The 24,200-nt window shown below is 34.7% G+C and overlaps 1 protein-coding gene across 3 annotated transcripts in view; it reads left to right on the top strand.

The window, feature by feature from the left end:
* LOC106670480 (KN motif and ankyrin repeat domain-containing protein 3) overlaps window positions 1-24,200 on the top strand; it is a 63,345-nt gene that overhangs the window by 19,037 nt on the left and 20,108 nt on the right. For all 3 annotated transcript variants that reach the window (XM_014400887.2, XM_014400888.2, XM_014400886.2), the window contains exon 2: window positions 21,143-21,208. In XM_014400887.2, the coding sequence (XP_014256373.1) occupies window positions 21,151-21,208 (58 nt within the window). In that variant the 5' untranslated portion in view covers window positions 21,143-21,150. The remainder of the gene's footprint in view (window positions 1-21,142; window positions 21,209-24,200) is intronic.

Here is a 24,200-nt window from a genome sequence, read left to right as displayed (position 1 = left end):
ATAGAGCCGGTAGGTAAATAAACCCGGCTGAGTCTAAGGATGAGACAAGGACGTAAAACCATCGATGTTTGATCTTTGATCTTTTAACTTTTTTATATTTATTGTTAAAGCAACGTAATTCTTTTATTTATTAAAATAAATAAATTAGAAAAAAATTACCTGTGTGAGTGCGAAATATGTACACTGACAGGCAAAAAATTGCACCCATTGTGATATAACTTGATTTGTATATATTAATCAAAGTTTCGCGTTTTTTAACGTTTAATATTTGAGTCTTTGCCTAAAAATATTTAAAAAATGTAAATTGCCAAGGAAAATGAAAAACAGACGGACAGATAAAATTGGTTTTAATTTGGTTTTAGCTCTTTAATTAACTTTTCGATATCTTCCTCGTGCCTTAATTGCATCTCGATGACGCCTCGGCATACTTTCTACCAGCCTGGAAATGTCACTTTGCTGAAGGTTAGCTCATTCTTCACGAAGAGTTCTTACAAGATCGTGGTGTGTATCAGGAAGTGATGGACGTGCGCTTATTCGTCTTTTGAGGTTATCCCATAAATGTTCGATGGAGTTCAAGTCTGGAGAACGGGCTGAAGTTATGTCGTTGAAGGTACGTTTGTACTATGCGAGCCATATGTGGATGCCATTATCGTGCATTAGAATAGGATTGTCGCAGATTTCATCGAGGATAGGCAACGCGTGATGTTCCAAAATTAAGAAAGTACACTAAGTCAGAAAATGGACTGATGTGTTTTTGACGACATTGCATCTACATAATGTATTTCTAATTCATGATTTGTTTACTTGACGGATGTGCTTTTGATGGCATGACACCTACATTATGTACTTATGGCTCCAACTTCTTCCTTATGCCATTGGCTCATTTTACATCTCTTGGTACAGGTAGTAAAACCATAACCGGCTCATTTTAAATTCCAACTTTGGTTAATCCCATGTGGTCGGCTCAGTTTGACACCCCCCTTCATTTGTAGGTTATGGAATGAGAAGGAAGAAACAGACTCCGATCATCTTCGAATGTGAAGCAACCACTCAATGGAGACATAACCTTGGAAACAGAGAAATCCAAGAAAATGGAATTGCAGCAGCGATAGACAATGACCTAATACTTACTAAGAAAGTACACAAGGTTAGCAAATTGACTGATGTGTTTTTGACGACATTGCATCTACATAATGTACTTCTAATTCATGATTTGTTTAATTGACGGATGTGCTTTCGATGGCATTACACCTACATTATGTACTTATGGCTCCAGGTTCTTCCTTATGCCATCGGCTCATTTTACATCTCCTGGTACTCCACTCAATCGAGACATTACCTGGGATACAAAGAAATCCAAGAAAATGGATTGCAGCAGCGATAGTCAATGACCTAATACTTACTAGGAAAGTAAACTAAGCCAGAAAGTGCAGTGCTTGGGGAACAAAGTCCCCACTTCCTAGTACCCTTCATCATCATCACTTGCCTGTCACTGGTGCGCCGTGGTTTATTTTCTATTAAAGCTTGAAATTTTCTGTACTTTGTATTCCACCCTTTTATCAGTAAGTACAAGTATGGCACAACTAGCTGTCCGATAACAAACTGACCCTTGATGTTCATACGGCTCAAAGTACTGATAGGAAAAGATGCGTTATTGTTTTATGACCGTCCAATAGATCTTTTAAGCGAAATAGTTTTTGAGAATAAATAAATTTTTAGTTGGCGGCGGTTTTTCCTCTAATCTGTTCCTCCGGTCGTGATTAAAAAGAATGAATTATCCTTACAAAATGTAATTTATTGACTCGGTGAATTGATTAATGATGGGTTGTTAGCTCTCACAATGATACAGTTCGAAATGTTTCCTTTTTGTAACTCGTTTAATCCGCGGCCTATTTCGTTCCACTTGACAATTGAACAATAGAGTCCTGAAATTAAAATGACGATTCACTGTCGAGGTGTGTGATAACTTCTCCTGGTCGCAAGTTCATTGAACATTAACATTTAAATCCGTTGGTTAATGTCAGAAAACATTTCATGCGGTTACTTTTAATAAAAAATTAAAAATATTACTTATTTTCTTTTATTTGGATGTTTCGGGAAGTTACACTCATCATCAGTTCTATTTTTATTTTTTTTACAAAAAAGACAATATGTATACCCCATATAAGTATGTATAGTCATAGTTGATCGTATTAATCATTTCAGTTAATTATACTTTTTATCTAAGGTCTTGGTTGAGATGAAAAAGCTGGTGTTAAGAGCGGGATTCGAGCTCACGACCTTCGGCTCAATACGCCCCTCCTCTAACCACTTGAGCTATCGTGGTAGCTATCGATTCTCGACACCAACTTCTCATCTCAACCTACAACCATTCGAAATTTTACTTATCTTTGCCGTATTTTCAAATGTACTTTCAAATCCCACCCGTAGCTCCAGTTATTTCATCTCAGCCAAGACCTTAGATAAAAGGTTGGGCAACGCATGATATTCCAAAATTTCATCCACATAGCGAGTGGCCGTCAAAGACCCTCCACGAACAACAACGAAGTCTGTGCAACTCTTGAAATTACCGCCCACAGCATCACTGAGCTACGTTGAAAAGGTTGGCCGTGGGAAAAATTACAGGCTTCGTACCTTTCATTTCGCCTTCTCCACACTCTTTCATGCCTATCTGAAGATCGTAGAGGAATTATACACTCATCTGTAAAAAGTACAGTAGACCAGTCGTCCAAAGACCAATGGCTGTGTTCTCGAGCAAATGGGAGCCGTTCAACTCTGTATGTTCTGGTCAATTGGGCGAAAAGCCATCAGTCCATACTGATTTAATCTTCTTCGAGCAGTGCATTCAGAAATTTGGACACCTCGAACTTCCTGGAGCTGATGATTCGCTTGAACAACAGTATGGTGCCGGTTTCCCAAACTTCTCAAAGTCAAAAAAACGGTCATCCTGTGGTTCTGTTACCCTAGGGCGGCCAGTACCGGGCCTTCTACGGTAGGACCCATGTTCTCCAAAACGTCTAACGGCTTCGCGCAGAGATTCCTAGGGAACTCTGATAGCCGTAGCCGCATACCTGATGGAACGTCCCTCATCAATATGTGCCACACCACGAGCAACATCCTCAGCACTTAGTGGCATTTTTAAGTTTCAAAATTGAATTTAAGAAAACAGAAATTAAAACTAAACATTTTATTGCTTCAGAATTCAAATGAGACTGAATAAACATTTTAAATTCCATAAAAAGTAAACATTGAAAAATCCTTTATCCTTGTTTTGGATTAAGGATTATGTATGTTTACGTCTAATTGATATCCCCAATTTAAAACATAGCATAAACAATTATTTATTGATAAAAACAATGATACAAATTAAGGGCGGAATTTTCTTTTATCGAGAAAATGAAAAAAAAATCATTTGGGTGTAATGTTTTGCCTGTCAGTGTAGATAAATAAGTAAATATAAGAAAATCTGTGAAAAATACAGAGCTAGAATTAAAATTAAAATGAATGCAAACGAGCGATGAATCTTCATTGTAGGACAATGCACGACGACATTAGTATTCCGTTTTGCTCCACAATTCCAATTGAAAAATGTAAATAAACTACAACTGCACAAAACTTGATTACAAGGTAAGCTAATTTATTGGTAAATCAATTAATTTGTTGTATTTTTTTTTCAATTATTGTTTATTATCTCCATCTGTACCAGTGGTCCGTCATGTGAAACTGTACTAATTAGGACTATTGTGGGTGTACGAAACCCGGAAACTATTAACTATTTGCTTTTTTTAACTCAGCTGTTTTGCAGCACCCTTTAAAGCCATTAAATACAAATTTTTATATTGAAAAATTGAAATTTTTTGACTGGATTCGCTGGGTTTTTTGCTTTTATCGGAATTGAACAATATTACAATCGTTGGAAAGCATAATTTCTGTTCTTTCCGCGTATGCCAACAAAATATACACTTTGTATCATTATAAGTGAGAGAAAAAAGGTTGAAATAAAAATATAAAAAACTCGAACATCTTATTTTATATTTCCGTTTCTAATTTATATAAGAAGGCTAGAAAGTTTGGGCAAAAAAATGTTTTATTGACGAAAAACAATTGGGATTCATTTTAAGCACCTTTCAAAACCCTTAGATATGATTCTTTAGAGCACCCAAATAAATAAGATTTTTTTGGGGGCTGGATTTACCTTGGCGCCGGATGGCAATTTTTTCTCACGCCATGTCTTTTGTTCCATTTAAAATAACTTCTCTGGCTTTTATCGGAATTGAACAATATTACAATTGTTGGAAATCATAATTTCTGTCTTTTCCGCCTATGTCAACAATATTTACACTTTGTGTCATTATAAGTGAGAAAAATAAAGTTGAAATAAACAAAAACACCTGGAACATTTTATTTTATATTTCCGGTTCTAATTTATTTAAAAAGACCTGTAAAGTTTGTGCAAAAAAAATGTTTTTACTGACGAAAAACAATTGGGATTCATTTTAAGCACATTTCAAAGCCCTTAGATCTTTATAGCACACAAATAAATTTTTTTTGGACTGGATTTACCTGGGATGGCAATTTTTTCTCACGCCGATGTCTTTTGTTCCATTTAAATTCCGGTTCTAATTTATATAAGAAGGCCAAAAAGTTTGGCAAAAAAAAAAGTTTTTTTTGGGCTGTATTTACCGGGGGATGGCATTTTTTCTCGCGCTTATGTCTTTTGTTCCATTTAAAAGTTCATAACTCCTCTGGCTTTTATCGGAATTGAACAATATTACAATCGTTGGAAAGCATAACTTCTGTTCTTTCCGCGTATGCCAACAAAATATACACTTTGTATCATTATAAGTGAGAGAGAAAAAAGGTTGAAATAAACAATAACACGTCAAACATTTTATTTTATATTTCCGGTTGTAATTTATTTAAAAGGCCAGGTTTGTATTATTAAGTGTAGTTTATGAGGGTCTAAAGGCTAGTAACTACAACAGTTTCCTATGGATTTGTGGGGTTGGAGTATAATTATCGAAGGCGTAAAATTGTGATTCAGTGATTCAAATTTGTATTCAGTGATCTTTTGGGGTACAAAAAACGAATATTAAGTTTGTTTCTCGTAAAAAAAATATTTCTGTTTACTTTGCTTGAATCAATCAGCGGCGAGCAATTTCATATTTATATGAAATACTATAATTATTTTATTACGGGGGGCGTCAGTGGCCGCAACGGTTAGGCGTTGACACTGCGCTCATCTGCTAAAGTGAAGGTCCCGGGTTCGAATCCAGAACTTACAAACAGGCTTTTTTTTTTTCAAAAACACCGGCCCCCTAAGGGTTGACCTCTGATGTTGCGACCCCTCGTTAAAAAAAATGTTACCTGTGAGTTAGGAAAGTAGGTTAATCTTTTTTTGCAAGAAACCAAGTTGATATTCGTTTTTTGCATCCCAAAATAAACACTTCTTACATATATTTGGAAAAATCAAAAAAATAGTTTTTTTCGGTCAAAATTTGGCCTTCCTTTGCCACTGATTTGTTTCTCGAAAATAATATTAACCAAATAGTGATAACTTGGAGACAACTTCACTGATCTTCATGAAACTTTATAGTAACTTAGAATCCTATAAACTACATATAATGCCATTAATTTGGTTTCCGAAAATATGTTAGAATAACAGAAATAAAGTAAAACATTTAAGGCGTTTTTGTTGGCTTCATCCTAATTTTTGAAATTGAGCATTCCGACGATTTTAATAATATTGATTTTGGATCAAATTCAGCGGAGTTATGAATTTTTAAGTGGAATCAGCGAAAGAAAAAATTGCGGCGAACCCAGTAAAAAAATCTATTTTATGTTTGCGTTCAAAAATAGGATTTAATGGTTTTAAAGGGTGCTTAAAACGAATCCTTATTATTTTTCAAAGCCAAATTTTTTTACTGGAAGCGTCTTTTTGTAAGTTTTTGTATATTCAGTCTCACGTAATACAATCTTGCGTATTTTTCCCATCCTAAGTTAAAAGTCAAATCGAATGGTACATAAAAATCCAGAAATGCATGCGCACTGAAGGCATAAAACCAAATTTAAAAGACTTAAAAATATAGTCTACTACTTTTTGACCTGGTATCACCAAAATAATAAGTTTTATTCGATTCTTTGATCCCACGTCTGTAGTCTACCTTTGAGTATTTTAGTGTCAACTATATTTTGTATCATTATGATAGTTTATTTAACAAAATTACTCCCTTAACATGTAATACGAAATTTGTTTCCAGGCTTTTTTTACATGAAATGTTCAATCTAACAGTGAGATCATGTTTTACGAGAGTAAAATCACCTTAAGAACAAAGACGCCTGTTTTATTTTTACAATTGTTGATAGCGATCAAAAAATTACACGGTTGAGCTTATCTTTTCAGAACTCCGATGCCAGGCGTATTTTATCAAGCCTTCATAATTAAACCTAAATAGCTTTTCTGACTAATCCAGACCTAGAACATTCTACAAAAGTTGAAATCATAATTCACAATTTAAACTGTTTGTGTGTATTGTACAATTACATGAAACCGGCCAGATCAGGCACTCAGAAATTATAAAGAGCGAGGAGGTCTCGAGGGTTTTCAAAATGGGATGTGTAAAGGTGGCTTGGGCAGTAGGGTTAGGAAAGATCGAGAAATTGGTGTTGAACTTTTGGATGCTGGATCGGATCAGTTCGTCGGCAAAGGAAAGTGGAGGTCAATTGAACTGAACTGAGAAACTATAAAAGTACAATCCTGGATGCATACACGGGGAACAAAATAACCAGCTTTCTAGTCTTCCATCATCATCATAATCATCAAGCACTACATCCTTTTGGATTATTGTGCTTTCCCTAGTCCCTTAGTTCAAATAATTCGATCGTCCTATTAAGAAGTAGGTCAATGACTGTCCAATTCTTTCCCCAGAGTCTTCATGGTACCACAGGTTATGTTTTCATTGAGCTGTTGTTTCATAGTCGAAGATGGGACAGATATGTGGAATCACTGTATTGGTGATTTCTTAGATGCCCGTGATCGTTATAACTGGTCACTCTCGTGATGTTTTACCCACTTTACTTGCTGCAATGTACTTGGCAGTTTTGGTGATGGTTCATTAATCATGAGTTTTCTGTATCCGCCGCTTTTAGAGTTTGCCCATTTCTCCTTTTGTTTTTTTCCCATTCTGAGATGGAGGAGTCTTTTTGATCTTGTTATCCCAATTGCCCAGGCTGTGTGCCGGTCTTGCCAGTTAGACTACATGTTCATTATTCAGAACTCCTTTTTCCCCAGGCACCCAAGATATCGTCAGGTTATGTTTTGGAGATTTTGGATACGTTCACTGATTATTTTGTGACCTTATTACGTGCTAATGCTTTCAGGGCTGCTTGGCTGTTTGATCTCGTGTAACCTCTTTTAAGAATTACCGAATATACCCGACCAGGTTCCTTCGCGATATATGGTCCTCATTCATTCATAAGCTCGGAAACTTTTTAAAGCAGTTAACGCTATTTCTCGTTTATAAGGAAAAGTTCCGAACTAGTGTTCCTAATAACAACGAGAATCGTTCACACGTTGCGGAGAAAGGTCGAGAAACCGTGCTAACGGATCACGGCCAAGGCGCCTCCTGAGGAAATTTAAATACATAATTCGTCTGCCTACGTTTTGACGTTATGTCATTTGGCTGAATCCCGTGCCAAAAATAAGTAGGTGTTTTATCCAAGACTTTCCGAACCATCTGGTGGCAAAGAATCGGTTTGCGTCCGTTGTTCTTCGGTTGAAGATAGGCCGATTCAACGGGATGAATGGGATTCTTATGAAACTGCTTTAATCGTAAAATGATTCCCATCCCAAATGAAAAAAATGTACATATATAATTTTTTAATATAAGCAGATTCTTGTTTTCTAGACCGGAAACAGATTCTTTCCCAGAGGAACTTTGTAGGAGGAACTTGTTTTCATTCCTTCAACTCTCTTGAAATTTTATATACATATATAAACATATTTTATTTTTTTAAATAATTTTTTTCTTAATTTGGTGGTAAAAATATTTTAAATCTAGAAAGTTGTTGTTTTTTTTTTCACTAAATACACCATTTATTTTTATGTCATATATTTTTTAATTGCTAAAGCATTTCGGGGCCACGTGGAACCTTAAACTTGCTCTCCGGTGAGTTCCATTCAGCTAAATAGTGAGCTCTGAAGAGGGACCAGGGACGTGGCCCCGAAATGCTTTAGCAATTAAAAATATGACAAAAATAAATGGTGTGTTTATTTAAAAAAACTTTTTTTTTAATATATGTTTTGAGGTTGAAACACGAGCACCTGCTTTTGGGCCCGCGCTGGTGGCCCTTAAAAAAAGGTTGCTCTATATGTCCCACATAACGGAAGCGTGTCATGCCATGGCTCCATATAGAGAGCGTGTAGGCATGGCGCCGGGTTTAAGAATGGGTCTGGGACACTGTAGTGAGTTTTAGGTCCCCTGTTCCGCTTTGTAGGAGAATTGGGAATTCTTATTGTATATAGCCTTCAAAATATGTGTTTTGTGTTTCTTTGTTTTCTATGATTGAGTGTATTTTTGAGTGAATGGGGAGGGGCTAATGGTGAAATAGCCGCCCCTCGAGTTCTGTACTTGACTTGGGTGAATATTTATAGAAGTACCCCATCGACCCCAATTAAATTAGTTTGTTGTTGGAGGTGATGGAGGAATATTGAGTACTCCATCTTCCAAATAGAATGAATGCAATGTATGAATGTATTTATTTGTGTGAATGTATGTTGTTATATTTCGCATACGCTCTGGGCTGAAATGACCAAGCTGTCGGATGCCCATAAAAAGAAAAGAAAGAAAATATATGAATATCCTAAGTAAAAAACCAAATCGATTGATACATCATAATCTTGAATACGTGGACAACTCAGTTTTCCATATATTTTCAATTGGGAATATCAATTAGACGTAAACTAACTTAATCCTTAATTACAATTAATTAAGGTTTTTAGTTGAGATGAAAAAAAATCCTTAATCCAAAACAAGGTTCAAGGATTTTTCAATGTTTACTTTTTACAGAATTTAAAATGTTTGCCGGTCTCATTTGAATTCTGAAGCAGTAAACTGTTTAGTTTTCATCTTTGTTTTCTTAATTTCAATTTTTAAACTTAAAAATTTCACTTAGTGCTGAGCATGTGCGGCATGATGGACGTTCCACCAAGTATGCGTCCATTGCCATCGGAGTTCCCTACAAAACACTGCGAGACACTAGACATTTTCAAGAAACTGGGTCCTACCATAGAAGGCCTGGTTCTGGACGCCCTAGGGTACCAGAACCACAGTATGTCCGTTTTTTTTTACTTTGAGAATTTTACGAAACCGGCACCTTACTGTTGCTCAAGTGATTCATCAGCTCCAGGAAGTTCGAGGTGTCCAAATTTCTGAACGGTCTGCTCGAAGTACTTAAGGTCAGGTCTCGAAGGTCTTAAATCAGTGTGGACTGATGGCTTTTCGCCCCGTAAGAGGAACAGATATGACCAGAAGTTCCACACCAAGCTTTCCATATCCTACTGCCCAGCCCTTAATCATGAGAACCCGTCACATATTTGTTAAATGTATTTTGATTTGTTAGGCTATAAATAAATTATTTATTTAAAAAATATGTTAATTTAAATTTTAATTGATTGTGTGACCCTTCGTCCTTGACACCTGAACGTTCCTTGTAAATAGGACTCCCATGTTTTAACATCCACAGGAAATCATTAATTAGCTGAGCAATTGTTATTATTATTTTTTTTTATACAGCAGGTTGAAACATTCTTCTTCCAATAAGTTCACACTGTTTCATTTATTATAGAAATGACCTCATCAAACAGTCCAACAATAAAAATATCAGCTGCTTATTGTAAACAAAAAATGCAGCTGATTGCGGTTTTTTTTGGCCTGGGGATCGTACTCGTAATAGGAAAGCAGTTCCATGATTAACGTAATAGAATTTTATTTATAACGATAAAGTTTTTCTATAAAAGATTTTTTAACTGCACATTCATGGGTTCAAATCGGTAATGTAATTCTCTTCCGAAGAGAGTTTTTCCGGGTTCCAACTTTCTTTTTTTTTTGCACCAGGGTTGTTTTGTTGATATAGTACTTGAGATTTAGTGTTGCTTTTTTGTGTTCTGAGATTTATGTATTTATTAGCGTGAATGTGTAATGTAAGAAAGTCTGTTGAGTACCATGTCGATTTTGTGTTCTGAGATTTTTTTTTAAACAGGGTTGTTTTGTTGTATATAGTAATTGAGATTTCTCGTTTAGTGTTGCTTTTTTTTGTGTTCCGAGAAATTTTTTTTTTTTTTGAAACGGTTGTTTTGTTGATATAGTACTTGAGATTTAGTGTTGCTTTTTTGTGTTTTGAGATTCAATGTATTTATTAGCGTGAATGTGTAATGTAAGAAAGTCTGTTGAGTACCATGTCGATTTTGTGTTCTGAGATTTTTTTTTAAACAGGGTTGTTTTGTTGTATATAGTAATTGAGATTTCTCGTTTAGTGTTGCTTTTTTTGTGTTTTGAGATTCAATGTATTTATTAGCGTGAATGTGGTGTGTGTGTGTGTGTGTGTGTGTGTGTGTGTGTGTGTGTGTGTGTGTGTGTGAGAGAGAGAGAGAGAGAGAGAGAGAGAAAGAGAAATATTGAGATGGAGAAATACGTGTGTACAAAATAATTGTGAATTAAATATATCTTCAATTAGATTAGCTATATTATGAGTAAATCGTTAAAACCACGGTGCTTGATGTGTTGTACTTAATTTACGGGTGTCGTTCCTCGGGTCTTTATAGAGAGCGAGTAGGCCAGCCAGTATCCTGTGTTCCAATTTTTGGAGGAGGTCTGTTTTATTGTATACCGTCCTTGAGATACCTCGTTTAGTGGTTTTTTTTCTGTTTTGACATTCGTTGTATTTATTAGCGTGAATATGAAGTGTGAGAAAGCCGATGGCGGAATACTGAGTACCCCGTAGATCCCTTTAGATAAGTTTAAAAAAAAAAGAACAGGAATTACTTCTGCTTAATAAACAGCTTATAGCAAGAACAACGATTCGGCAATTTACAATCTCAACCTATAAAAAGACGAGAATAACCAAAACAGTCAATATGCTATTGACCTCTGCCATAACAGTCAGTTTTTTTTATATTTTAAATCAGAGGAAAAAGACAATTTATTGTTTTGTTTGCGGACTTGGTATCAGAGTTGAAATCAAGGTCGGATGGAATCAATTCTAAATGAAGTATGACTTTCAAACGTTCAATGGGATCCCCTGGGGTGATAGCAGAATCGGTCAATAAAACTCGACAAATATTTCACGGAGAAATTGTTAATTTTGTTAATTGACCAATAAAGCGATTCTTTACAGCTTTGGAATTGTGTTAGAAAAGAAGCAGAAAATTCCGTCATTTATCTTCGCTTGGTCGTCTCCGATCAATATAGTCTGTTTTGTCTGTCAGAGGTTTTTCGACTTTTAGGCATTTTCTGTGCCGGGTTTGTGAAACTCGTGTATAAATATCACCACATCTCTCTAACAACAGGAGTGTACAGACGGGGGTTCACAGATTTCAATGAGGTTTTTTTGGGATAGGTCGAAAAATGATAGAAGCCTTTACCCATTTACTTAGGATAAGGAAATAATATCCAGGATTGTACTGAATGAGAGTAGATCTATGAAAAGTTACAAAAACTTCTCTTTTCAATAAAGTAGACATAAAAACAACTTTATCAAAAAATATAAATTCGGATTCGTTTTAAGAACCCTTTGAAACCCTCGTTTAGATATGTAAAAAGATTCGTTTCACACAAAAAATAAGATTTCTTTCGGCTGGATTTACCTGGGCGCTCGATGGCAATTTTTTCTTACGCCGATGTCTTTTGTTCCATTCAAAAATTCGTAACTCCTCTGGATTTTATCGGGATTGAACAATATTAAATCGTTGGAAAGCATAATTTCTGTTCTTTTCGCGTATGCCAACAACATTTTCACTTTGTGTCTTTATAAGTGAGAATAATAAGGTTGAAATAAAAATAAAAACACCTCCAACATCTTATTTTATATTTCGGGTTCTCATTCACACGAAGGCTAGGTTTGTGCCATTAAGTGTAGTTTATTAGGGTCTAAAAACTAGTAACTACACCAGTTTCCCATAGATTTGTAGGGTTGGAATATAGTTATCGAAGTCGAAAAATTTTGAGGGAAAAAATTATTTTTTAATTTTCCCAATAATTTGTATTCAGTGGTTTTTTGGGGTACAAAAAACGAATATGAAGTTTGTTTCCCGCAAAAACAATATTTCTGTCTACTTTGCTTGAATCAATCAGGGGGCTAGCAATTATATATTTATATGAAATGAAATAATTATTTTAATATCGTGCGACTTAGGAAAGTAGGTTAATCTTTTTTAGCAAGAAATCAAGTCGATATTCGTTTTTTGCATCCTAAAAACACTTCATACAGATATTTAGGAACATTAAAAACAGTTTTTCTCTGTCAAAATTTTGTCCTTACTTTGCCACCGTTTTTTTCTCTTTTTTTTTCTCGAAAATCATTTTAAAAAATAGTGATAACGTGGAAACAACTTCACCGATCTTTATGAATTTTTAGCAAGAAACCAATGATATTGATATTCGTTTTTTTTTTGCATCCCAAACAGTTTTTCTCTGTCAACATTTTGGACTGATCTTCATGAAACTTTACAGTAACTTAGAATCATATAAACTACATGTATGACATCAGTTTGGCCTCCAAAAACAAATTAGAACAACAGAAATAAGATAAAACCTTTGAGGCGTTTTTGTTGGCTTCATCCTAATTTTTCTCACTTATAATGGCAAAAATTATAAACATTCTTGATGTAGGCTGAAAGAAGAGAAATTGAGCTTTCCAATGATTGTAATGATAATGATTTTGGATAAAATTCAGCGGAGTTATGAATTTTTAAGTGGAATCAGCGTAAGAAAAATTGCGGCGAACCCAGTCAAAAAATATCTATTTTATGCTTGTCAACAAAAATCGGATTTATGGGTTTTAAAGAGTGCTTAAAACGAATCCTTTTTTTTTTTTTTTTTTTTCAAAAACAACTCTTTACACAAAAACCCTGAAATACATACATGCACACTGGAGGCAGAAATCCAGAGAAGATAGGATTTTTAATTGGAACAACGGACGCCGGCGAGAAAAATATACCTCGGACCAATCCAGCCAAAAAATCTCTATTTTCTGTTTGCTATAAAAAAAGTATTTAAGGTTTTAAAGGGTGCTTAAAAACGAATCCGAAGCTTTCTTTTTTTTTTCGACAAAACAATTTTTTGCCTAACTTTTCGTTTTTGTAACTTTTCATATATGTAACATACTATATAAGTTATTATATACCAAACTTATATGTCTAAGTTTGATGAAGATGATCTCAGTAAAGATCGAAACGATGGCACGACAAAGAAAATGTTTTTCTAAAACCTACGTCACACCAGACCGCATCTCACGGTCTCTAAATAATCACTTTATATATTTTTAATCTCATTCAATACAATCCTGGATATTTTTTATTCTAAGTAAAATAACAAAGGAGTCAAAAAATTAATGGGTATTTAAAATTAATCCAAATTGGTTTTTCTGATATAACAAGCTTTTAGCCGACTTTATTGGAAGGGTCTTTCGTTTTTTGTAACTTTTCATATATATATATAATCTCATGCAGTACAATCCTGGATATAGTTTTAATATCCTAGGTCAAAAAAACAAATCGACTGATATACAATAACCTTGAAATCCACGCACAAGATAGTTTGGGCAAAAAATGTTTTTATTGAAGAAAAAACTATTCGGATTCATTTTAAGTACCCTTCAAAACCCTTGGATATGAATCTTTATAGCACACAAAAAATTAAATGTTTTTTTTTGGGGGGCTGAATTTACTGGGGCGCCGGATGGCAATTTTTTCTCACGCCGATGTCTTTTGTTCCATTTAAAAATTCATAACTCCTGGCATTTATCGGAATTGAACAATATTACAATCGTTGAAAATCATAATTTCTGTCTTTTCCGCTTATGTCAACAATATTTACACTTTGTGTCATTATAAGTGAGAAAAATAAAGTTGAAATAAACAAAAACACCTGGAACATTTTATTTTATATTTCCGGTTCTAATTTATTTAAAAAGACCTGTAAAGTTTGTGCAAAAAAAATGTTTTTACTGACGAAAAACAATTGGGATTCATTTTAAGCACATTTCAAAGCCCTTAGATCTTTATAGCACACAAATAAATTTTTTTTGGACTGGATTTACCTGGGATGGCAATTTTTTCTCACGCCGATGTCTTTTGTTCCATTTAAATTCCGGTTCTAATTTATATAAGAAGGCCAAAAAGTTTGGCAAAAAAAAAAGTTTTTTTGGGCTGTATTTACCGGGGGATGGCATTTTTTCTCGCGCTTATGTCTTTTGTTCCATTTAAAAGTTCATAACTCCTCTGGCTTTTATCGGAATTGAACAATATTACAATCGTTGGAAAGCATAACTTCTGTTCTTTCCGCGTATGCCAACAAAATATACACTTTGTATCATTATAAGTGAGAATAATAAAAATAAAATAAATAAGGTTGGAATAAGCAAAAACATATCAAACCTATTTTCTCTTATTTATGTATATTTTATTTTATTTTTCTTATTCATTTTGTTTTGTTTTGTGTTTTAAAATATTATCGGGGACCGCGGTAGCCGAGTGGTTAGCATGAGAGACTCTCACGCCGCGGTCGTGGGTTCGATTCCCACCGTCGACTCTGGCCCTTTTTTCCCGATAACCCCCAATTTGAATACACAAGAATTCGTACCATGGCTAATATGCAAGATCATAAGGCCAATAATAATTTTAAAAAAAAATATCAAATTTACTTAAGCCCAACAATTGGCCCTGATGTAAATAAATAAATTAATTAATTTAAAAAAAAAATAAAGCGACAAGACAAGTATTTGGAAACAATATTTATTGTTGTTTATTGTTTGTTGAGAACCGATTTTTTTTCTATTTTAGTAATATTCCTTGTACGTTACACATCACTCACGTCGGGTTAATTTGTATAAGAATAAGACTGGTTGTGGTAATTATAGTCTTCAGTTCTTTTCGGTTTGAAACGCGGCTGAGCAATAAATCGTCCAAGCCTCCGGAGGGGAATTGCATAACTTCAATTGTTTGGACTTTAAAGAACGTTTCCTTTAAGTGATTGTGTTCTGATTTCACCGACCTTGGTCTAGGCGTAATACAATAAATGAGTAACAATAGAAAAAAAATTCCACCGTTGATTTTCAAAATAGAATTTTCCCCATTCAGATGAAAAATTAAGAAAAAAATGATTAACTCGGTTATTTGTACAGGCTAATTGAAAAATTGAAATCCTGTATTGAATATACAGAAAAATTTCCATGTGTTTTTGAGCAAGTTTCATTTTTGCATTGAAAATTCTTCAAGAGAACCCGTGTAAATAGTCCATGAAACGACTAGATAAACATTCCCCTTTTAACTTCCTTTGCATTTTTTTCTCCCCAAACTTTTATTCTAATTATAGTTTCTACTATTTCTAGAATCTATCTAAATGAGGATTTCATTAAATTTGGGTTAGGTAAAAACATAAAAGTCATTTTTAATTAGCTTGATAGACACAGGGCGTCAGTTTAAACGATAATTTGTCCCGACCATCTCATTAAATCAATTCTGATCCGTCATCTCCAAAAATTAAGCGAAATTGATGTATTAATGTACCACCAATTCTGGACCAGTCGTCGACGCGATTGGACTGTAATAATGCCAGTGCAAATCGTGATATCTAAATTTAAAAGGCATATTAAACTGCACAAAAAAAAGTGTTTTTAGATAATTGTTTTTATAGATTCAACCGATTTTCTAATTCCTCGACTCGAGTAGATAGATGTGATCCTTATTTTTTTATAAGGACAGCTTCAGGTTGTTAGGCAACCTCCATAGCCTTGCCAGTGGCTCCTTAGTGTAGGATCTTGCTATTTCCTGTCCTAATTACAAGAATCTACACTTACATAGACCCTCACATAAACATAAAAAGTGTTCTGTCGTTCCTCTCTTCCTGGCAGTATCTGCACAGTGTTTCTTCTGTCTGCATTCCTATCCGGTGCATGTCGGTGGTGGTCGATCGTCAAGGTCGATCAAACCAGAGTGGAACTGTGGTGTTCCAGCAGGTCCAATAGCCAGCGGATCCTTCCAATCTAATGTCCTCAAAAAAATTTACAGCTCCTAAGTAACTAGACTCGCAATAACTTCAAAACATTCTTTTTGTCAACCAACCTATCCGTTCCACCTTCCAAAAGTTCGATTGCGACATTTCTCCTCTCCTAGCAGCAGGAATCTACACCTACATAAACACTCACAGAAAAATAAAACGTGTTCTGCGGTCTCCTCGTCTTCCTGGCAGTTGCACGTTTTTCTTCTGTCTGTACTCCTATCCGGTGCATGTGCTTTCTTATGTGGCAGTGCCCTGTCAGGAGCCCAACTAGTATCCAGGTTCGGTTGCGGTTGCCTTCCAGTAATTTGTTTGAAAGTTTTGCGGATGGCCCTTCTTTAAATCTCTTTGTGTGCTTCTTGCCTGTGGTATTGTTCTACCAGGTTTTGTACTCATTAAGGATCCATTTTAAGTTGTATCCTCTTTTGTCGCAGGATGCTAAGCTGTTGCGGTTACCTATTGTAAATTTTACGGATGGCCCTTCTATGAATCTCTTCTCGTTCGCCCTGAGGTATTCCACTAGGATTTGGACTCATTTAGTATTTTTGGATTAATCTTTTTTTTGAAAAGTCCTGTAGCTAGGCCACAATATGGTTCGGGGCCTAGAAAATTAATGTTGGTTTTTGGCCTAATCTATCCGTCCTCTCATTGCCCATAGGTCCCGAGGGCCAGGGACCCTGCGAGGGTCAGCTCATTGGTGTCACTGACTTCTGCTAGTGATTCCATAGAATTACATACGCTTTCTGCCTTTACCTGGAATTAGGCTAAGTGTCGTCTGACTGTATGAAAAATGGAATATGTTCCTAGCCTCTTTATTTCTCTGTTGGTCTGTCAGACACGTCAACGCTTGTGCCCTAGAAAATCTTAAAAGAGGTTACACTGGCTAAAAAATCTTTATAAGATCGAATAGCCAAGCAACTATTAAATCAGTAGAGTGTAATCAAAGTTAGTCAGTGAATGCGTCCAAAATCTCCCAAACCTGGGGATGATATCTTGGGTGCCAGAGCACAAAGGAATTTTGGTTAAAGAAAAGGTTGACACACTGGCCAGAGGAGGCGAGACCATAAATAGACCCTGAACCTATACTAGATAACAGAAACAAATACAAAATCCTCCATCACAGAATGGCTCCAAATAAAACGAAAGGAGAAGTAGATAAACTCTAGGGGCGCTAGACACAGTAAACTTATGCTAAAACAATCCTCACCAAGACTGGTAAACTCACTGCTATAACTAAACCGGTCACTGCCATCTGCGAAAACATCTACATAACATGGCCATAGTCAACGATTGCAGATTATGCAATGAGGAGGAAGAAACAGCCACATAAATCATCTTCAAATGCGAAGCAACGGCTTCAATTGAGACATAACCTGTCATCATCAAAAAACCTAGGGAATGAAATTGTAGCAGCAGCGGTCAATGGCCTAATACTTCTGAGAAGAAGGATTGAGTCGATTGTACTGAACTAGGGAACTATGAAAGTACAATAAGCCAAAAGGCTGCAGTACATGGGGAGCACAAACCCCGCTTCCCAGTACCATCATCATCCGTCAGTCTCCATTCGGCATTTGGACATCCCATACCCAATAAACGCAGGTATAACCTATACGAAACTTTATATTATTTCATTGTTTTAGTAATATAAAAGTTTGATTTTATATGAAAATCCTGTAACTATGGGATAAATCATGAAGCAATAAATCTGATATAAGAGGCTTATCAATGTTTATCTGGTTGGTGTGTGCACTATTTTTTTTACCACTGTAACTAATACAGAATGTATAAAATAAATACTCTCTCGCGTATCAACTTGGGGGAGAAAATCGTATCCCGGTGTTATGACATCTGTGCTACTCCTTTTTATTGGAAGGAGGTTGTGTCTATTTTAAAAAAATTTTCCCCTTACCGAAGCGTGAATACAACTGCTAAAGAAGGAACTGAACGTCAAGCCGTAGAACGACGGATGGAATAACTAGTTTCCTCTAAGTCTAAATTAAGAACAACTGAAAATAATATCAACTTTTTCTAAAAGGGTTCTTCGACGTTTTTCACACGTTCCTCCCAACAGTTTTAAAGAATATCCTGATGTGTCTATTAAATTTTAGACTTTAACCGCAAAGTTCTACGATAAAATCTTTGACAATAGATATGCCTTTGGGGGGTCTGTAGTTCATTCCGCGTTAACCATCTTTTTTCGGCGTTCTGTGGAATCCTTGGGCACCTTGTCCATAAGGATGAATGAATGAAAGGGTAAAAACTTTATTGTGTACGTATTTTAAGGTTATTATATATCAGTTGATTTGTTTGTTATTTTACCCAGCATAATGAAATAATATCCAGGATTGTATCGAACGGGGTTAGATATATGAAAAGTTACAAAAATCAAAAAACGATCAACAATGATAAGACTGTTTCATTATAGTTGAGAGAAATAAGTTCGAAATTGACAAAAAACACCTCCAACGTTTTACTTTATATCTCCGGTTCTGATTATTACAAAAGGTTAGATTTGTCCTATTCAGTGTGGTTTATGAGAGTCTAGGCATTAGTAAAGTTTCGTGTAGATCCGTGGATTGGTTTCAAACTTATCGCCATTTTTTTAATTTTCGAAAAAATCGGGGCGAAAATTATGGGGGGAAAGTTGTTTTTTTTCCTAAATATTTTATTCAGGGAGTGTACTCTTTAAAGTCCTTAAATGCCAATTTTTATGGCAAACAAAAAATAATACTTTTTTGGGATGGCAATTTTTTCTCACGCTGATGTCCTTTGTTCGAGTTAAAAATTCATAAATCCTCTGGATTTTATCCTAATTGAACGGTTTTACTACAGTACAATTTCTGTCTTTTCCGCTTATGTCAACAATATTTACACTTTGTGCATTATAAGTCAAAAAAAATAAGGTTCAAATAAACAAAAACACCTGGAAGTTACTTTATATTTCCGGTTCTCATTTTTATAAGAAGGCCAGAAAGTTTGGCCAAAAAAATGTTTTTATCGACGAAAAAAGAAAACAATTCTAATTCATTTTAAGCGCCTTTCAAAACCCTTAAGTATGAAACTTTTTAGCACACAAAAAATTCTAAAAAATTTGGGCTGGATTTACCTTGGCGCCGGATGGCAATTTTTTCTCACGCCATGTCTTTTGTTCCATTTAAAAATTCATAACTCCTCTGGATTTTATCGGAATTGAACAATATTACCATCGTTGGAAAGAATAACTTCTGTTCTTTCCGCGTATATCAACAATATTTACACTTTGTGTCACTATAAGTGAGAAAAATAATGTTAAAATAAACAAAACCACCTCGAACATCTTATTTTATATTTCCGGTTCTAATTTATTTACGAAGGCCAGGTTTGTGCCATTAAGTGTAGTTTATGAGGGTGGTTATAAAAACTAGTAACTACACAAGTTTCCTACAGATTTGTGGGGTTGGAGTATAGTTATCGAAGACGTAAAATTGTGATTCAAATTTGTATTCAGTGATCTTTTGGGGTACAAAAAACGAATATTAAGTTTGTTTCTCGTAAAAAAAATATTTCTGTCTACTTTGCTTGAATCAATGAACGCGAGCAATTTTATATTTATATGAAATACAATAATTATTTTATTACCCTGCGACTTAGAAAAGTAGGTTAATCTTTTTTAGCAAGAAACCAATGATATTGATATTCGTTTTTTTTTTGCATCCCAAACAGTTTTTCTCTGTCAACATTTTGAACTGAGCTTCATGAAACTTTACAGTAACTTAGAATCTTNTTAATACAAATTGGTTTTTCTGATATAACAAGCTTTTAGCCGACTTTATTGGAAGGGTCTTTCGTTTTTTATAACTTTTCATATATATATATATAATCTCATGCAGTACAATCCTGGATATAGTTTTAATATCCTAGGTCAAAAAAACAAATCGACTGATATACAATAACCTTGAAATCCATGCACAAGATAGTTTGGGCAAAAAATGTTTTTATTGAAGAAAAAACTATTCGGATTCATTTTAAGTACCCTTCAAAACCCTTAGATATAAATCTTTATAGCACACAAAAAATTAAATGTTTTTTTTTTTTTTGGCTGAATTTACCTGGGCGCCGGATGGCAATTTTTTCGATAATATCTTCGAAATACATACGCAAGACAGTACGCGTATGTACCTACGCTCCTATTTTTTCGACCTAGTATGTATATATCACCAAAAGTTTCATTGAAATCTGCGATTCAATAGAAAAACACCGGAAATCAAGGGGTTGTTCTGCTGTTGCGAACCTCAGCTTAAAAAACAAAAAAATAATTTAACATCTGAAATTGTTGAATAAGAAAAAGCCAAAATTGATTTCAACAAGTTTGAATTCTATTTGAAAAAGATTGACCAAGACTTACTTAGACAATTTGAAAAAAATTAGATAAGTATTCTAATAATTACTCCTAATTCTTAATAGCGAGTTTAAATCAAGGAGTTGCGACGAGGAAGGAATTGTAATTTTTCAAGGATGATCCTGCTATTAAAGAAAGAGAAAAAATGCAGCCTATCTAAATGTACAATGTATTCCGGTCTACCATTTTCAAACCAATAAAACACAATTTTGTACCTGGTCCTGTCAAATAAGGCTGTTTACCTGGGAATCCTGACCTGCACTCTCACAAGACATCAGAAGCTGACCTCTGACTGACCACTCTTTACCGTTCTAAGGCACAAGGATTTCCTTCAGAGCAGAAGACCCATTCAGTACCACCTGTAGAGTTATCGTTTTTCAATTACTTATTTACATCGTTTATGAACAAAGAAACTCAATATAATGTATTCATCTCAAAGTACTCTTATAAATAATTGCAATTTTAACGAATTGTTTTTGCTTTGTTTTAGATACCACGATGGCAGCTGTTTTAGAAACGAATCATAAATCGGAAAGGCAGTCTGGAAAAATGTCAGGTAAATATTTTCCGTTCTTCAACGGAAATACTAGTGATAATGTATGATTGTTAATATGTTAGTGTTAATATGGATGATTGTGCATAAAAGTCTGGAATAAGGCGAAATTGAAAGAAAGAAAAACAGATCTTTCTTAAAGCTTTTGAGTAAGATATAGACGACTATTCTTTTTCTCGTGATATACAAACTTTTGATCTTCCTGACAGTCTCTGCCCAAAAGGCATTACCTGCCATATTTACCAAAGCTTATATGAATTTATTAATATATTATTAATGCATCCTACATTTTCAATAGAATAAATTTTGAATAGAAACAGAGGACCCAAGCACTACCTGCACATTTCTCACATCGAGTCCGTATAGAGAGCGTGTAGGATTACCTCTCTTCAATTGAGTGGGACATACAAATAATCAATTTGAGAGACAATGGGATGCTCAGTATTCTATCATCCTCCCTCCCTCACTACACATTCACGCTATGTATCATAAATACATTTAATCTGAAATGGAATACAGAACAAGATATCAAAACTATATATAATAAACAGCATAAAACTCCAACAATTGGGTCAGAGGACCCAAATATTCCTTGCTCAAGCATAATTCTCACATCGAGTCCATATAGAGAACATGTTAGAAATACTATTCTTCAATTGAGTGAGACATATCAAATAACCCTTTGCATATACCTTATACAAATCCAAATCCCTTTGCATATGCCGTATACTAATCCAAATCCCTTTGCATATACCTTATACAAATCCAAATCCCTTCGCATAGCCTTATACAAATCCAAATCCCTTTTCGTATGCCTTATACAAATCCAAATCCCTTTGCATATACCTTATACAAATCCAAATCCCTTTGCATATACCTTATACAAATCCAAATCCCTTCGCATAGCCTTATACAAATCCAAATCCCTTTTCGTATGCCTTATACAAATCCAAATCCCTTTGCATATACCTTATACAAATCCAAATCCCTTTGCATATACCTTATACAAATCCAAATCCCTTCGCATAGCCTTATACAAATCCAAATCCCTTTTCGTATACCTTATACAAATCCAAATCCCTTTACATATACCTTATACAAATCCAAATCCCTTTTCGTATACCTTATACAAATCCAAATCCCTTTACATATACCTTATACAAATCCAAATCCCTTTTCGTATACCTTATACAAATCCAAATCCCTTTACATATACCTTATACAAATCCAAATCCCTTTTCGTATACCTTATATAAATCCAAATCCCTTTACATATACCTTATACAAATCCAAATCCCTTTTCGTATACCTTATATAAATCCAAATCCCTTTTCGTATGCCTTATACAAATCCAAATCCCTTTGCATATACCTTATACAAATCCAAATCCCTTTGTATATACCTTATACAAATCCAAATCCCTTTGCATATACCATATAAATAATCTATTCGAGGATCAATGGGGTGCTCAATATTCTATCAATCTTCCTCCCTCGCTATACACTCATGTTAATAAATATGATCATTATGGATCGTGAGATGTGGTCTGGCGTGATGTAGGTTTAGAAAAACATTTTCTTTATCGTGCCATCGTTTCGAGCTTTACTGAGATCATCTTCAGGGCCTGGGATTTATAAACATTGTTTAAATTGTACAAATACATGAAGGATGTGAAACAATGAAGGATGTGAAATTAAAGTTTTAGGTTTAATTGAAGGATTTGTAGTCACTCAAAGTGTGTGTTTTCTGTGTATTTTGATTAAACCTAAAATTTCTATATTGTGTACATCATTGTATAAATTCATTTTCACATCTTACATGTATTTGTATAATTTAAACAATGTTTATAAATCCCAGGCCCTGAAGATGCAATAAAGATGGGAATGTTGGCACTTAAAAAAAAAATTTTTTTCCTAAACTCAGATCACACCAGACTGCATCTCACGATCTCTAAATAATCATGAACTAATGGTCCTCAAACACCACCCACGCTAATAAATACATTCAATCTCAAAGGGAATATAGAGCGAGATATCGGTATTGTATACAATAAAACAGCCTTGTTTCTTTAATCAATTGGGACATGAGACCCAAATACTCGCTGCTCAAGTACAATTCTCACATTGATTCCATATAGAGTAGAAATACTACTCTTCAATTGAGTGAAACACATCAAACAACCCTTTGCATATACCTTATACGATTCGAAATCCAAATCCCTTTGCATATACCATATAAATAACCTATTTAAGGGTTGATGGGGTGCTCAATTCTATCATCCTCCCTCTCTCACTTCACATTCACGCTAATAAATACATTCAATCTCAAAGGGAATATAGAACAAAATATCAGTATTGTGAACAATAAAACACCCTGTGTCCTCCTACAATCGGGATAGAGGACCCAAATACTCACTGCTCAAGCACATTTCTCATATCTCTTGTTGTTGTGTGAGTAGAGCTTGTAGTTTAAAGTCAGAAATATTTTTTTAATAAAGAAACATTGAAAGAATTCGACTAAATCGAAACGTTGGTATACCTAAATCTGAAAAGCATAGCACACTATTGATTGTCATTCAGCCTTAAATACCTTAAACTTTGAATCGGGTTGGAAAGAGTGGTTTGAGGCTGCTATCATTAAACACAAATTCAGACAGTGTAAATGTTTTTATGTTGAGGAGTCTGAGAGAGTTTTAGTGTAAGATGAGCCCCAGATACTTATACTAATTTACAAATTTGATTCGTTGGACCTGGAAAAACCAGTGAACCCTATGTTCCAGCATTACTTCCCTACAAAAAACCATGGTTTTTTTATTTGTTTAAATTGACAGAATGGTTCCATTGAAAGCGATAATTTTCCAATGCTACAATATTCTTCTCTAAAGCTATATTTTTATTTATTTATTGTATTTTTATATAAAATCCATTGGCGCTATTGGTTCTGCTATTCAAAATACCTTATCTGGCTCATTGAAACGAGCTCTCCATTCTAAAAA

Source organism: Cimex lectularius, unplaced genomic scaffold (genome assembly GCF_000648675.2).
Source record: "Cimex lectularius strain Harlan isolate CLEC.00 unplaced genomic scaffold, Clec_2.1 scaffold31, whole genome shotgun sequence".
Classification (NCBI taxonomy): domain Eukaryota; kingdom Metazoa; phylum Arthropoda; class Insecta; order Hemiptera; family Cimicidae; genus Cimex; species Cimex lectularius.
This window is presented reverse-complemented; position numbering and strand designations above follow the sequence as displayed.